The 15,656-nt window shown below is 38.3% G+C and overlaps 1 protein-coding gene across 2 annotated transcripts in view; it reads left to right on the top strand.

The window, feature by feature from the left end:
- The window catches only part of UBE3C (ubiquitin protein ligase E3C), a 144,199-nt gene that overhangs the window by 27,248 nt on the left and 101,295 nt on the right, over positions 1–15,656 (top strand). For both annotated transcript variants that reach the window (XM_075550177.1, XM_075550176.1), the window contains exons 2-4: positions 8,830–8,883; positions 12,029–12,103; positions 12,603–12,749. In XM_075550177.1, coding sequence (XP_075406292.1) covers positions 8,830–8,883; positions 12,029–12,103; positions 12,603–12,749 — 276 coding nt within the window. The remainder of the gene's footprint in view (positions 1–8,829; positions 8,884–12,028; positions 12,104–12,602; positions 12,750–15,656) is intronic.

Below are 15,656 nucleotides of genomic sequence, written 5' to 3'. Positions count from 1 at the left end.
CCTGGTTATACCAGAGGATGTACAGCGGTGCAGTGGGGATCTGGAGGCACAGGGAATCTAGGACAGACGAACCCCTCAACACCAGCGGTGGGAGTGGCGACACCAGGAGGGAAGGGGGTGTAGAAAGGGAGAACCGATCTCGGAGATCTATGTGTAACCTCCTCTCTGGGAGATGGGCAATGGGGAGGTGGGTGAGGGGAGACGCCGGGGAGTGTAAGATAAGATATAATAATTATTTATAAACTATCAAGGGACCAGGGGTGGGATTGGGGAGGGAGGGGGATGGGGGGAAAAAGGGAAACCGAGCTGATTCCAGGAACCCAAGTGGAAGGTGAATTATGAGAATGACGAGTGCAACGAATGTATAAGGGTGCTTTGCTCAATTGATGTGTATGTACAGACTGTGATAAGAGCCTTATGAGCCCCAATAAAAAGATTTTAAAAAAAAACAAAAACCTTTTTCCATGTGAATTATTTTTTCAATTCACAAGTTGTCACATAATTTTGTAACAATATATTTGAAGGAAAGCTTTGAAAAGTTTGAGGAAAAATGGAATTTAAAGATCATGGTATTTTTCCATAAATATTTTGAAGTCCCCCTCATATGTATTATATAGATCTTATCTTTATCTGAAATGATTTTGATGTAAAGAATAGAGATACACTTTCATTTATTTAATCACTCACTTGTTTGAATGCTACTTATTGAATAATACATTTTTCCTTGTATATTTGAAATGTGCCACCTTTATCATGCGCCAAATCTCCATTTTCATTTCACTGTGGACTGTTTTCCATTGAACTGTCCATTAATACTTTCACCATATGACTTATCGGCCAGGGCTTTCTAGAATATGGTGTGTGAAGGTTTATGTGGTATGTGAAGGAACATCAACTGTCAGTACTATTTACTTTAGTGCCCATTAGAAAATATGTATTAGTAACTCAGATCTGTCATTTTACAGAAATGTTTGCTTATCTGAGGTTAGATAGAGCACAGGTAGCTTTGTGGTAAGCCACCTGGCACTGGGCCACATGGCTAATATTCAAGCCTAAGAATGTTTTCCACTTTGGATAACTGAACCTTGGCTGTTCCTCGGAATGCATGTATATGCATTGAATGGGCTATACAAAGGCTTCATGTGGGGCCCTGTATGCTGACTTTTATTGTGCATTACCATAGTTATTTTGGTTTGTTTTTTAGTAGCTTGGTGAACCACATGGTGGTTTTGAATTGCAGACACTGTGGTTAGCAGCTTACCACTTAACAGGACAGCACCACCAAGGTTCCTTGGGACTTATGTGAAGTGTAGATATAAAAGAGACGCCTGAAGTTACCGCCTTCTCAACAAAGATACTAGTGCGAATGGTCATTAGTACATGTGATGTTATGTATAACAAATGACTCACCAGGACCACTTTCAGTCTCTTAAGACCCCCAACTCTAAAGAAAACTCAAATTAAGATGATAATTTTTGAAATTTGGTTATTTATAGACTACCTGAGAGTCTATATGACATTTCCCCATTACATGCTAAATTCCAGTGCAAAACTGTCCACTCCCAAACTTCACTCTGAAAGCCGTAAGGCATACCACTCAAAACCTATTCAATTTTTGAGAGCCTTTAAACAATCTGAAAATGAGTGCATAGTACGATGGGCAATTAGCATGTGAAGCTATGACGAACATCATATGTGATACTACATTAATTGCAAATAGAGCTAATTGGCCAAATACTTGTCAAACTTGCTCCCAAAATTATGGTTAAGAATAACTTATTTAAACAAAGCAAATAAGATAATTGGTAAGATTTCTTGATTAAATTATTTAGTCCACTGTCTGTTTATAAGACCACATAAATATGTAAAACATCTGTTGCCCAGGAAGAAAAGTTAATCTTGTTCAATGAACCCAGCCATAGCTTGACCTCAACTTACCCATTGCAATTTGGCAACTATGAGCTAAATAAAGAAGTCTGTGAAGACATTTGGTTTTCTAACTTATACAGTAGAGCAGCGGTTCTCAGCCTTCCTAATGCCGTGACCCTTTAATACAGTTCCTCATGCTGTGGTGACCCTCCAACCATAAATTTATTTTCGTTGCTATTTCATAACTGTAATTTTGCTACTGTTATGAATTGGACCCCTGTAAGAGGGTCATTTGACTGACCCCCCTCAAAGGGGCTAGGACCCACAGGTTGATAACCGCTGCACTGGAAGGTATCTTTTGAGATCTACTGATGCCTTCATAACAATAACATACTCCAAATAGGAGATCTTGGAAAAGCAGGAACAAGCAAGGCTGGTTCTATAGGATCGTTTGATACAGTGGTGCCTTGGTAACACAGTGACTACAAGGTCAGCATTTCAAACCCACCATCCAAGCTCCTGGACTGAAAGGTTTTTTCCCTTCCATTCTGAGATCTGCACTTGATCAGAATGGTATGTATTGGTAGCCGGGCACCAGCTGGTTCTTTTGCTCTCCAGGCAGAAGAGGCTGTGGTTCCTGTGGGCTCTTTGTCTTATGGGCTAGATTCTTGAGAGTCTTTGGTTTCCTTTATTTTCTCTGGCTCCAGATGGGTAGAAATCAGTTGTATCTTATATGGCCACTCACATGCTTTTAAGATCCCAGATACTACTCTCCAAATTATAATGTACAACATTATTTTTATGAACTGTATACCATTTATACCAATTGACTGATAAAACTGTAGTTCCAAGCTTTACATCCCAGTAAACCAATCCCATGAGGGAATAGGTATGTCCAGGATGTCTCTGTTATCATGCCCCCTATGTGCTTTATGGACATAAAATGCAGCACATACATACACCTATATACACATGCCTACGGAAAACACCTGTACATACATATGTATATACATTTCTTCTTAGAATAGTTGGTCCTTATTTATTTTTTGGTTGTCGATAAAATGTCACTCAGCATAGAGTCTTCAGTTTCATCCCTGGTTATAAAGATGTTTTCTGTTTTTCTCATTCTTTATAGTTTCATAGTATTCCATTTTGTGTACGCACTATAATTAGTTTACCTATTCTTCCTTTGTTGGCCATTAGTGGTTGTTTCCATCTTTTTGCTATTGTGAATAATGCTGCAATGAGCACAGGTCTGCAGACATCTACTCGTGTCACTGCTCTTGCATCTCTTGGACATATACGTTGGAATAGGCTTGCTGGCTTGTGTAAGGCATTTCTGTTTCTAGCTTTTTGAGGACGCACCATTACCATTTCCTATAGTACTGGTACCATTTTATAGTCTTACCAATAGTGTTTAAGAGTTCCAGTCTCTACAACCATGCCAATATTTCTTTTCTAAATTTTTGATCAGTGCCATTTTCACAGTGGTAAGAGGGTGCCTCATTGTAGTCTTGATTTTCAATTTTCTAATAACTAATATCATGCGCATTTGTTCATATACTTGTTGGCCACTTGAATGCCCTCTTTGGTGAAGCACCTGTCTGTTTTCTTTAATTGCTGGAGACTTCCATATATTTTTAGAAATTAGACCCTTATCAGATAGAACATTGGGGAAGATTTTTTTTCTCAGACTGAAGGTTCTCTGTTTATTGTTTTGATAAACTCTTTTAATGAACATAAGTATTTCAATTTTTGGAGGCTTAGACTTAACTTGACTTTTGTAGTTCCTGCATTTTCACTTGTGTTTAATAGGCTATGATGAAAATGAGGTCCCCAAGATTTGTCCCAATGTTATAATCTAGAACTTTATATTTTCAGCTTTAGCATTTAGGTCTTAGATCCATGTTTTTCATGCATAGTGTGAAGTATGAATCCTGCTTCATTTTTTCTGCACATGGATATCCAGTTTTGTCAGGACTATTTGTAAAAGAGACTTTCCCCCCACTGAATGACTTTAACCCCTTGTCAAAGATCATCTGCCCATAGGTGGATGGATTCACTTTCAGGCTCTCAGTTCTATTCTGTTGGTCTTTGTTCTGTCATTGAACCAGTACTAGACTTTTATTAATGCCTTTTGGTATGTGTTGAGATCGGGAAGTGTGAAGCATTCTATACCATTGCTTTCCTTCCACATTTCTTTAGCTATTTGGGGCCTTTTCCCATGCACAGGAAGTTGTAGATTAGTATTTCCATTTCATTAATGGATGTTGAGATTTGGATCAGGCAGTATATCTATACAGAAGAAGTGTATCTTCTGTACAGGTTACAGAAGTCTTGGTGTTGTGTTGGGTTAAATGTTGGGCTGCTAGACACAAGGTCAGCAGTTCAAAACCACCAGTTATTCTTCAGGAGAAAGATGAGGCTTTCTAGTGTTGTAAAGAGGTAGTCTTGGAAACCTACAGGGGCAATTCTACCCTGTCCTTTAGGATTACTGTGAGTCAGAATCATCTCGATAGCCAAGAGTGATGTGTGAGGATAAATTAGAAAGTACTGTTAAGGAAATAGGGTTCACATGCATGCATAAGCAGAATGTCTGTACACACGTCCCAGCGATCAATGAATGGCTGTAGAAAATTTCTCTTGGTAATAACTTTTGTGTCACAAGGATGCCCTGAGTGACCTATAGAGCCATTGTGAGTTGGAATTGATGGCCGTGTTTGGGATGTAATTTGTCAATTTATTCTTGTGTTGTTTTCCTGGATCATTCTCAGGTTTTATTTGTGCTTTCCTGGATCTCTTGGAAGAGTCTAAATGTCAGTCTCTATACTTCCTTTCCAGCTAGTTCTATGATCATCTTCACGAAACTCCTTTATTTGACTTAACTTGTTTGAGCCATTTTACTGTTTGTCCATATGATTCATTATTGTCTGCTGCCTCTGAGGACTAAAGTGTTAATTTAGCTGGATTAAAAAAAATAATCTTATGCATGTTTTGTCCTGATTTTCTGTTTTATTTTCTATATGTCAAAACTTGTATTTCTTTTATCTCTAGAATCCCTTTCTTCCTTTACATTGTTTTAGTTATTGTTGTATGGTGGTACTCTTCTGTGTGCTGACTTCTGTGGTGATGGTTGCCTTGATATGATTCTCGCCCCCTGTATGGTAGGTCAGACCTATGTGTGAATCCTTTGTGGTTAGGATTGCATGTCTTCCCTTATGGATTGAGTGCTGGTAGGAGATCAGGTTATTTCCTGTCTTACATTGTCAGTACCTCTCGAGGGACTGGGGATCCTTTTGAGTTGGTGGTAGAAGTTTGCTGTTAGCATTGTTTCCAGTTCCTATCTGTACTAGTTTACATCCTGTGGTCTAGTCGGATTTAGAAGGTAGAATTGGGATCATGATAGTGGGGGGAAGGAAGCATTTAAGAACTAGAGGGAAGTTGTATGTTTCATCGTCGCTACACTGCACCCTGACTGGCTTGTCTCCTCCCCACGACCCTACAGATGGATTTTGGGTCCCCACTCAATTAATATGCTAAGATAACTAAATGACTTATACTTTTCTTTCTCCTCAGTTATATAGAGATGAAAATATTTCTCAATTTGCATTTCTCTTGTATCTTCTCATGGTTAACATGAGGTTATTGATGAGATTAAATTTTAATTTATAGGATAGTATATATCCATGGATCAACACTTATATAAATAACCAAATAAATAAAGGAAGTTTCTTCCTCAGAGTAAAATGCTGATTAATAAATCTAAAAAGAAGAATAGAAGCAACAAACACCACAACTACAAATTTTTATAGACACTGTTTATGTACACTAAAATTAGTGGCCAAAACCTTGAGGTAAAACTCAGTGAAAGAGTAAACAACACAATTAGCCAACTTGTCATCGACAGAAACAGAACACACTATTCAATATCATAATATACATATATTCTCTTTAAGTAGACATTTTGTTTTGACTAAGCAGTAGAATCACAGAGTGTCTACTAGGCCCTCCCTGTGTAACTTATATATAAGGCTTGAAGGCCAGCAACCTCAGTGTCCATCTTACCTGGCTATCATCTCAGTCTTGCTGATCACGTAATACTCTACCTCTGCCCTCATTCCACACACCTTCCTTTTACTGAATGAGTACAATTCTTTTACTCTTTTCTAGATTCAGGTCAAATTTGTTACCTACTTTTATCACAATCTTCATTCCTTGCTGACATAATTTAAGTTTTGTTTTCTGCCTTCATTAATTGAAAAAAATCACCCTTTTCCAAAATAATTACATCCTTTCTGCACTAGTACTCTGTGATGTATGTAACTCACAGAAGAGTGCTCTGCTACATTTTTGATGGCGTGTTGTTGACAATATGCATTCTGGCCTATAGGATTTTGACTGATGTACAGTGTGCATTGTGACTAATGAAGAATCATTTTTACTCTTTGAGTATAAGCACTATATACTGTGTACACTTTAGTTCCATAACAATCTCTTTACATTGATTAACTCCGTAGTCTACTATGTGGAGGACTAGGAGTAGGGGTGGTCTTCTAGGAAAAGCTTTATGGAGGAGAGGGCAGTTAAGCTACCTTATCAAGCTGTGTTGGTGTCAAGAGGGAACACCAGTACAGGGCAGAGGAAAACCTCATGGTTTTCCTTAGGGAACTCCAGGAGCAGGATTATTGGAGGGCAAGATGTCCTCGGTCTACTGTCTACGTAGTCAGAAGAGAGATGAAGGAAATGTTTTGTTCACAGTATATATTTATTTTTGATCATAGTATTTAAATGCTAAGGCTGTTTGAACTTGAACCCTGAGACTAGATGGGTTCTCAAATTGCCCCTCAGACCACATAAAAAAGAAAAATAAGGGCAATGCAATAGGCTTTACATAAATTTGAATAGTTGAATTTTGAGAGAAAATTGCCCTTTTATTTAGTTTTAAATGGTCTTTTAAGAAGTGAGTGTAAAAAATGTGATTGTAAGAGTAGGTTATAGTTTTTGGTTTGCTGTTTTAAAAGTTAGTTTGCGTAGCTTATTTTTAAGAGTTAGTATACCTGGTGGTTAGGCATTGGGCCGCTAACTTCAAGGCCAGCAGTTAAACCTCCAGCTGCTCTTCAGGAGAAAGATGAAGTTTTCTACTCTGCCCTATAGGGTCGCTATGAGTTGCCATCGACCCCAGGCCAGTGAGTGACTTAGGTACCTGTGTGAGTCAGGAGGCCAGATGTGACTTCTGCGTTCTACCCCCCCCCCCAACCCACATTGTTCAACCATGATGCATATTTTTCCTTCACAGAAGTGCCTTTAAGCGGTTACTACTCATTCTTTTAGACTACTTTTTTAATCTTAGGGAATGTTCACTCATTTACTTTATAATTTATAACAAAATTCTACCTGTGCTTATTACATGTGACATTGAGGGCGAGGCTATGCTAATATGATAGCAAGCAAAAACCCCGTGTGACTGTTGCACTCCTGGGGCAGTTAGATTAGGGACCACTGGACTCATTTCTATCTACGGGGCCTGAAGTGGCTCCAGGGCAGAATTCGCTCTCCTGCCACATGGTAAACCCTGTTCTGATTCTTGGATCGTGCACCTCATGCGCAGTCAATGTTAGTGAGGTGTGTTGTATGTTTCTATGAGCGTGAACGCGTCGTAGCATATTTTCCAGACTAAGATGGATTAGGAAGAAAGGCCTGAATCCCCACTCCTGAAAAACAGCTATTGAAAACCCAGTGATCTGGTGTACAAGCAGTCATGGGGATGATAGAGCATTTGATCCTTTTTTGTGCACAGGCTTATGGTCACGGACAAGGCAACAGCTCACAGCAACGAGCTTATTTATATGTTGAAGTAAATGCAGTGACTTTCTTGTCAGCATGTTGTTTTCAAGAGATTTTATCTGTTTAAATATACTAAAATAATAAGCGTAATTTAAATCTGGACAAATGGAGGTGGACTGAAAAGAAATTATAAGCATAGTTATAGTAATTCTTAATTCTGTCAGTATTTTTACTTACAGGCTTGCCACAATTCTGAATGCTCTGACGTTCTTTGTACTTTTTAACATTAGATTTTTCCATTGGCCTCTCCTTTAAATTAATTAATAGATTTTAAAACAAGGTATTTGTTTTTGAACATGTGTTAGAAAAAGACTTTTTATTTGAAATTAAATGAAAATTTCTATAATTTCTGTAATATGTTTAGGTATTAATGTTTAAGTTGGTTTAATTACTCATTTTCCAACGCTATTCTGGTGGATTGTATGTTTCTGGAAAGAGACTTTAATTACTTTTTTCTGTTGATGTACATGGAATTTCTTGAACCATTAAATTTTATTTTGTATTAATTTTAAAGTCATTAAAATGTCAATACATAGATTTGAACCGTCTTGTAGAGAGAGGGTTGTCTTCAAGTGTTTTTCATTTATCTGAAGTATTTGCTTCAGTTCTGTCCCTAAAATAATTTTGTTCAAAATTTAATTTTATTTATTATGGAAAAAATGTAAAATATATTAGCAATAAATTGAATTTTTTGACTTTTAAATGGCGGTATTATAAATTCATATTTAACTATAAGAATAACAGATATATCTTGTATTTATCAATAAATTTCTTCCATTGGTAATGCTTTTAAAACTAAAGTATAAGTCAGACACAGAATATTGACATTGATACAATAAACCGTTTTATTCAGATTTCCTCAGTTTTGCTTGTACTGCATATGGAAGAAATCAGGTATCATTCATATAAAACTACTGAAATACTAACTTAAATAAGATCCGTGAGGAAGATCAGTTGAATTCTTGTTTCCTTAGATTTCTCATCTTATTGTTTGATTGGGTGACCTTCAAAATCTTACTGGGAAAAAAAAAACCTATAATTTTTTTATATGGAAATAGTTTAAAATTTGAAAGTATAACTTACTCTTTTAATTATTTTCCTCCCTTTTGGGTTTAGGAAGAAAAGGCGTCTCTTTTACATCGTACTCAGGAAGAAAGAAGAAAGAGAGAGGTAAACGTTTTGGAATACTCTTCTGTAGATTAAAAATGCATTTCATAGCAGTCGAATAAAGCCTGGTGTACTCTTCTGTGTATATGTATGGGAGCCCTTGTGGCAAAGGGGCTACATGTTGGGCTGTTACCTGTAAGGTCAGCAAATCTGAAACCAAGTTAGTCGCTCCTCGGGAGAAAGACAAGGCTTTACACTCCATAAAGAGTTAGCGATTCTTCTAGAAACCCACAGGAGCAGTTCTACTCTGACCCACAGGGTTACTATGATTCAGAATCCTTTTAGTGGCAGTGAGTTTGGTTTTGTCTATCAGTGTGCATTTATAGCTATACACCACGCCTCACTAACGAACTCTTCAATACGTCACATTTATGGCAATAGTAACAAAAATAACAGATCTCCTGTCCTTTTTGTACTTTAACAGTGTTCATTTAGCAGTAACAAACGTCCAAGTGTGGTGGGAGAGGAGTGCTGACCGTCATGCTTGCAGCTGCATGCTCACGACTCTCAGTGCTTTGACAGGCAGTGATGGAGGCGTCATCCATTTTGGGATCTGATGCGACCTCCACTTTTACAAAACAACCTTGTCTTTGGAACTTAACTATATTATGAAGTGAGGACTAGGTGTATTATATACTAAGCTTAGAATCATTTCTTCATTCTAGTTATTTATCTGGAACCAATGTAGAGGAAATGAACTTAAAAACTAATTTCAAAAATAGTGACAGAAAATGGTTTTTTATTTTACTTACTAGCTTCTTACATGGGTTCCAGAAGATCTAGAAAGATTTAGTAAATAATGTTTCTATTTTATCAAGTAAAATTGGAAATCTTACTGTTTAAGGAATGTATCTTTAAAAAAATATTTTATTGGGGGCACTTAAAACTCTTATCACAATCCATACATACATCAATTGTATAAAGCACATTTGTACATCCATTACCTTCATCATTCTCAAAAACATTTGCTCTCCATGTAAGCCCCTGAAGGGATGTATCGTAACCACTTGTAAATAATATAAAAAATGGAAGTTGATGACATTATATGCATTTTAATGCAGTATTTCACATTTAATCTTTCTGATGATGATTTCTTAAAATGATTTTGCTTTGCTGATTATTCAGCAATTGTAGTAACTTTGGACCTGATACTCTAGGTAGAGATTTTTTTGTTTTGTTTTAGAATTCATACATTCTTTTAACAAACATTTGTTGGAAGTATATTATGTGACAAGCACTGTCCTGGTTTGGCAGATAATAAAATAAGGCAAATAAGGTTCCTTCTTACTGGTAGAAGATGATAATAAGCCAACAAACTGAGACTGCGGTTAAGTTGCTCTGCTTATGGAAGCAACAGAGCAATGCGATAGTAACTGAGAAGGCCTTCTTTAGGTATGGCAGCTAGGAAAGGGATGAAGAGGATGTTACCTCCTAAAAGATGAGAAAAAAGCTGCCTTGGAGGAAGAGTTTTCTTGGTAAAAGGGAAAAACATGTGTAAAGACTCAGACATGGTTTCTCAAACTTCTATGCTCCCGATAATTCTTGTCACTGAAGGCTGTGCACTGTACAGGATAGCCCCAATGACAAGAATTATCTGTCTCATAGTGTCTTGTACATTGTAGGAGCCCTGGTGGTGTAGTATTCTGGTAATCAATCGTAGATCAGCAGTGTGAGCCCACCATGGTGAGAGAGAACGATGAGGTTTAAATGTACTCCTGTACATTTAAAGTCCCAGAACCCCCAGGGGTGGTGAACATATATCCATCTATCATTTTGAATATCTGGGTTTCTGTCACTATACCACGAGGGCTCCAAGGATGGCATACAGTAGACTTTTAATTCAGTGGTAGCTGCTATAGTTATGATGATGAAGAACAATAAATTGTTTATTAGGTCACTGAAAATGTTAGTCTCAAGTCAGTGAATATTGAAAAGTTTTTTTTCCTTGAAAGAAGAAAGTGGCCTTTGAAGTAGTTGTCATCTGTTTATATTGCTCTTTTTTAAAAATCATTTTATTGGGGGCTCGTACAACTCTTACCACCATACATCCATCCATTGTGTCGAGCACATCTGTACATTTGTTGCCATCATCATTCTCACAACATTTTCTTTCTTCTTGAGCCCTTGGTATCAGTTCCTCATTCCCCCCCCCCTCTTCCCCCACCCCTCATGAACCCTTGACAATTTAAGAATTATTATTATTTTGTCATATCTTACATTGTCGGAAGTCTCCCTTCACCTACTTTTCTGTTGTCTATGCCCAGGGAGGAGGTTATATGTAGATCCTTTATATATTGTTCTTATACTTACACGTCATACTTTTTTCAAGTCTTGTGTCAAGTATTGTTTGGGGTAGCCACTTTGGAAAACAATTTGGCAGCTCCTTAAAATATTAAACATCATTATCCCTTTGCTCTTGAGTCAATTCTGACTGATAGTGAGTCTTATAGGATAGAGCAATGTTGCCCCTTTGGGCTTCTGAGACTACGTCTTTACCAGGCGTGTGCTCACACTGCTGCGGAACCCACAGGGGTATATGATCCAGCAGTTCCCTTCCTAGGGAGAGGCCCGTAGTGTCTGCACCGAGATGTGCACATGGATGGTCATAGTAGCACTATTACAGTAGCAAAGAGGTGAGTGTAACTGCAATGTGCATCCACTTATAAATGGATAAACACTTTATGATCTTCCTGTCCAATGGAATATTATTCAGCTATAAAGCAATGAAGTACTGATTAGTGGATGATCCTTGAACGCATTGTTAAGTGAACCATTCAGACACACGACCGACCACACAATCTGTATGATTCTGCTTATATGACATGTCTAGAATAGTTAAATCCCTACAAGAAAAAGTAGATTCATGGTTACCAGGAACTGGACACAAGAGAAAATGGGGAGTGACTGTGACGGAGTATGAGGTTTCTTTATGGTTGGCAAGGTCTTCTAAAATCAAGTAGTGTTGTGATTATACAGCTTTACGAGTATATTGAAATCACTAATAACTCACGCGTGAAGAGAGTAAATTTTATTGTATGGGTTATGTTTCAATATAGCCTTTTCTTTATTTTTCAAAGATTTTTACTCATAATTTTTCTTTTACTGACTCTGACACTGATTCCCCCCCCCTTTTCCCTCTGTTACTCAGGAAGAAAGACGAAGATTGAAAAATGCAATAATTATCCAGTCATTTATTAGAGGCTATAGAGACAGAAAACAGCAAGTGAGTTTATTTTTAATACTGAGATTCAGATTGCATATGAAAACTTATTTTAAATTTGACCTTGTTACTATAAGTAGAATCTACTTTGTATCTCTGTGTATCTGTTGAGAAAATTAATGCTAATAATAGTACTTTTCATTCATTAATTTTATTAGTTATAGAAACATTTATAATTAGGTAAAATTTTAGGTAATTTTTACTTGATAAAATACAGGTATGTGCCAAACCATACTTGATGATCATACTAGAAGGTAGCAGTGGAAGATTATTTTTGTGGGTTAAGAGCCATTTGTTTATTTTTTTAAATGTACTGATGACTCCACTGTAACTATCTTAGCTGTCAATTTTCAACATGCCTATAAAACATTTACCCCCCTTATGAACGACCTCCTCTGAGGGATTAGTCTCTGAAAACTATGACTAGCAGTGGAAACATATAACTAGAGAATCATTGTAGACCAATTTAATAAAGTTAATTTGTATTTTGTTTTGTTTTCAGTATTCTATCCAAAGAGGTGCATTTGATCGTTGTGCTAATTTGTCACAGTCCGGCAGCACTTTGACCATTGCTAATGGTCCCAACCTTACCCTTTTGGTAAGGCAGCTTCTGTTCTTTTACAAACAAAATGAAGACTCAAAACGTTTGGTGAGTGTTAAGTACATTTTCACTTATCCCTTCTCACAGATGCTCGTGTTACTTAAAAAAAGTGGAAATGGTTAGTGTCTGAGAGTCAAATACCCCTCTAACATGTGTAGTAGTTTTGTGAATTTTTCCTTAGCCAGATGTAATTGATCATTCTTGTGGGAATAAGATCTTATGATTTGTTTCTTGATTTTATTATGGAAGATTTATAAATTTTTAAAAAGTAGAGTGTGTAATATGTTGAACCACCTACTTACTCTGTACACATTATCAGACCTTTGTGATTATTGACACATTATTTCATATATAACCTTCTGTGTCTTTGTCTTCAATCATTTAAGTGAATTCTAAATGTCATAGAATGTTGTCTTTGAAGCCTTCAGTATAAACCTGTCAATATTGGACTCGCTCTTTTAATCACCCTGGATGCCATTGTATTACCTTCAAATGTTCATAGGCATCGATGGTTGTCAGTGGTAAGGAAAATTCTGTCTGCATGGTAGAAAATACATGCATTGGTAAATGATTTTTAGAAAGAAACTTATTATATGTGAGTTACTAGAAATACTAAAGTGGCTTGAATATATTAGGTTAAATATGTGTTTACTCTTAGAAATCATTGCTCACAGAAATAGTCTTTCATACTTCAAACATACATCTCAGAGAAATCCTCAAATTAAACAAAAGTACAGAATACAAAAAGTTACTTGATTACTTACTGGTGTTTTCCCTATAACTCAACATTGCTTCTTGAGGAAAGCAAGGTCGGATTGCTCTCCATGAAGTTGGGAGCCTACATTCCAGAGTAGAAATGCGCATAGTGTATAATCTTTCCTGGGGCCAGAGTGCTTGGCAGATTCTCCACTCTTAGAACAAGCACGATGCCATTTTGGATAGTGTTGTTACAATACTCTATGCAAAAATGAGTCTAAATCACAATATCTCCCCCCTTGCCCAATTTTTCCATTGCCATCCCTTCTATAACCCGAGAACTTCTGCACCAGTTTGGACTGGTTGCTCTCCGGATCCGATAGTATCTTGGGAAAACCTTTGGAAAACCTTTTGCTTTGCTTCAGATGTAGCTCCTCTTTTCCTGATTCCATGTTTGTGCTTTCTTAGTCTGCTTCCTCATTTTATTAATAGACATTTAGCTGACAGCCTGAGAAAGGATGCATAGGAAGTTAACTTTAAAAAAAACTTACCTCATGCACATTGTAGAAAGTAATCATTAACATTAATAAGTAGTTAAGCAAAGTAAATGCCTGCTGGAGTGGTACTAGATGTTTTTTGATGTTTAAGAGTCTAGTATCACATTTATTAGTTTGGAATGTTTTTGTAATTCGGAAATCAACCAGGATTTCTGATTTAAGGGTGTATAGCAAGCAGGTGTATTTATAACAAGCAGGTGTATTTATAACGTCCCTGTACTTTAAGACCTCAATGAAATGATAGGCCACGGCCTGCTTCTCGAAAGAAAATGCTTCTGCTTTGAGAACAGTGCCAACTCCTGCTCTTCAGCCCATCGGCTAGGTTCAGTCCTGTAGGCCGCCACCTCTGCCAGGCTGGGAGTGACAAGTTCTGCCGCAGTCCTCCTCCTGACTGGCTTGACACATGGTTGGATTACAGGGGACCCGAGTCAAGCTCCAGCGGAAATGTCCAGGAAGGGACACCTGAAGGGCACTTTCCTACCCAAATAGAAAAGGACAGAGGCCAGAGAGTTGTCCTGAACATCAGAGACTCTGACTTAGGCCAAAGGTCAACTGGGTGCTTTCGAGGGCCCAGGTCCCGGTTTAAGGCAAGACATTTTGATGTTTCCTCCTAAGTCATGAGTTCAAATCTAGATGCCAAGGCCCTTCATAATCTTCCTTCCCATGTATCGAACTTCAGTCCAGGAGTCCTCTGTTGCAGACAGACCAGAATTCTCAGATACAATTAGCCACCTCTCCTCTCTTCTCCATCCTTCAAGGGCACATCGTGGCCTCCTTCCCGTCCCTTGGGATTTCTACAGCACTTGTAGTTGGTGCACAGAATGACCTTTGACTTATTAATGCCCTAGTTCATCAGGGTTGATTAGAACGCAAGTACTCAGTGGACAGAACTTTGACGTGTTCCTTCTGCAACTGCTCTAGCGGGGCACACGAGACCCTCCAGATGTTCATGCCACCTGACAAACTCTTTTTCAACCAGGGCCTGGGATGTACTACTGCTGCCCAGATGCAGGAGTCGAGAGGAGCAGCAAACAAGTGCAAACTCGGGGTTTATTTTTGAAGGGAAAGGGAAGAGGAAGAGGGATATGAAATGTTGGATAGTAAATGCTAGGGGAGAGGCAGGACAAGACACTGCTCTGGGAGGCCCTACAGGCTAGCAGGTGCATGGGATTCACCTCCTTTCCATGTGAGTTAGGCTTCTCTCCCAGACTCCACTCTCCTCTCTTCCCGACAATGTCAGCTGGCCAGCGACTCCCAGGTTGGGCCCTAGAGCCAAACTCTCTTCTTTGGCGAATCTGTAGCTGTGTGGCTGGCCCATGATCATCATTGGCTGCCGACCCACGGGCGATCAGGTTGGTCCTGGCCTGGAGGTGGCTGCTACCTGGAGATGAATCTAGTCTCCATTATTCACTTACCAATCTGGCATCAGTGACCCGTGCAGCTCGTCTTTCTGTCACTCTTAACAACCTGGAGCTGAGACACATCTCACAAGTGACAGGGATACTGCCTCCAGATTGCTTGGTAGGCCCAAGTCTAATGGCACTAGCCTCAAGCTTAGGTGCCCTCATGACACCCATCTTCTGATCCGCTGGATACATGTTTAGGGTTTGCCTCCTCCCTCTTCAGAATACTAGCTGCAATCTTAAGACTTCTGTATTAACTTCCTAACTTCTGACCTGCTGACTGCAAATGTGGGATTTCC

This window comes from Tenrec ecaudatus, chromosome 5, assembly GCF_050624435.1.
Source record: "Tenrec ecaudatus isolate mTenEca1 chromosome 5, mTenEca1.hap1, whole genome shotgun sequence".
In the NCBI taxonomy this organism is placed as follows: domain Eukaryota; kingdom Metazoa; phylum Chordata; class Mammalia; order Afrosoricida; family Tenrecidae; genus Tenrec; species Tenrec ecaudatus.
This window is presented reverse-complemented; position numbering and strand designations above follow the sequence as displayed.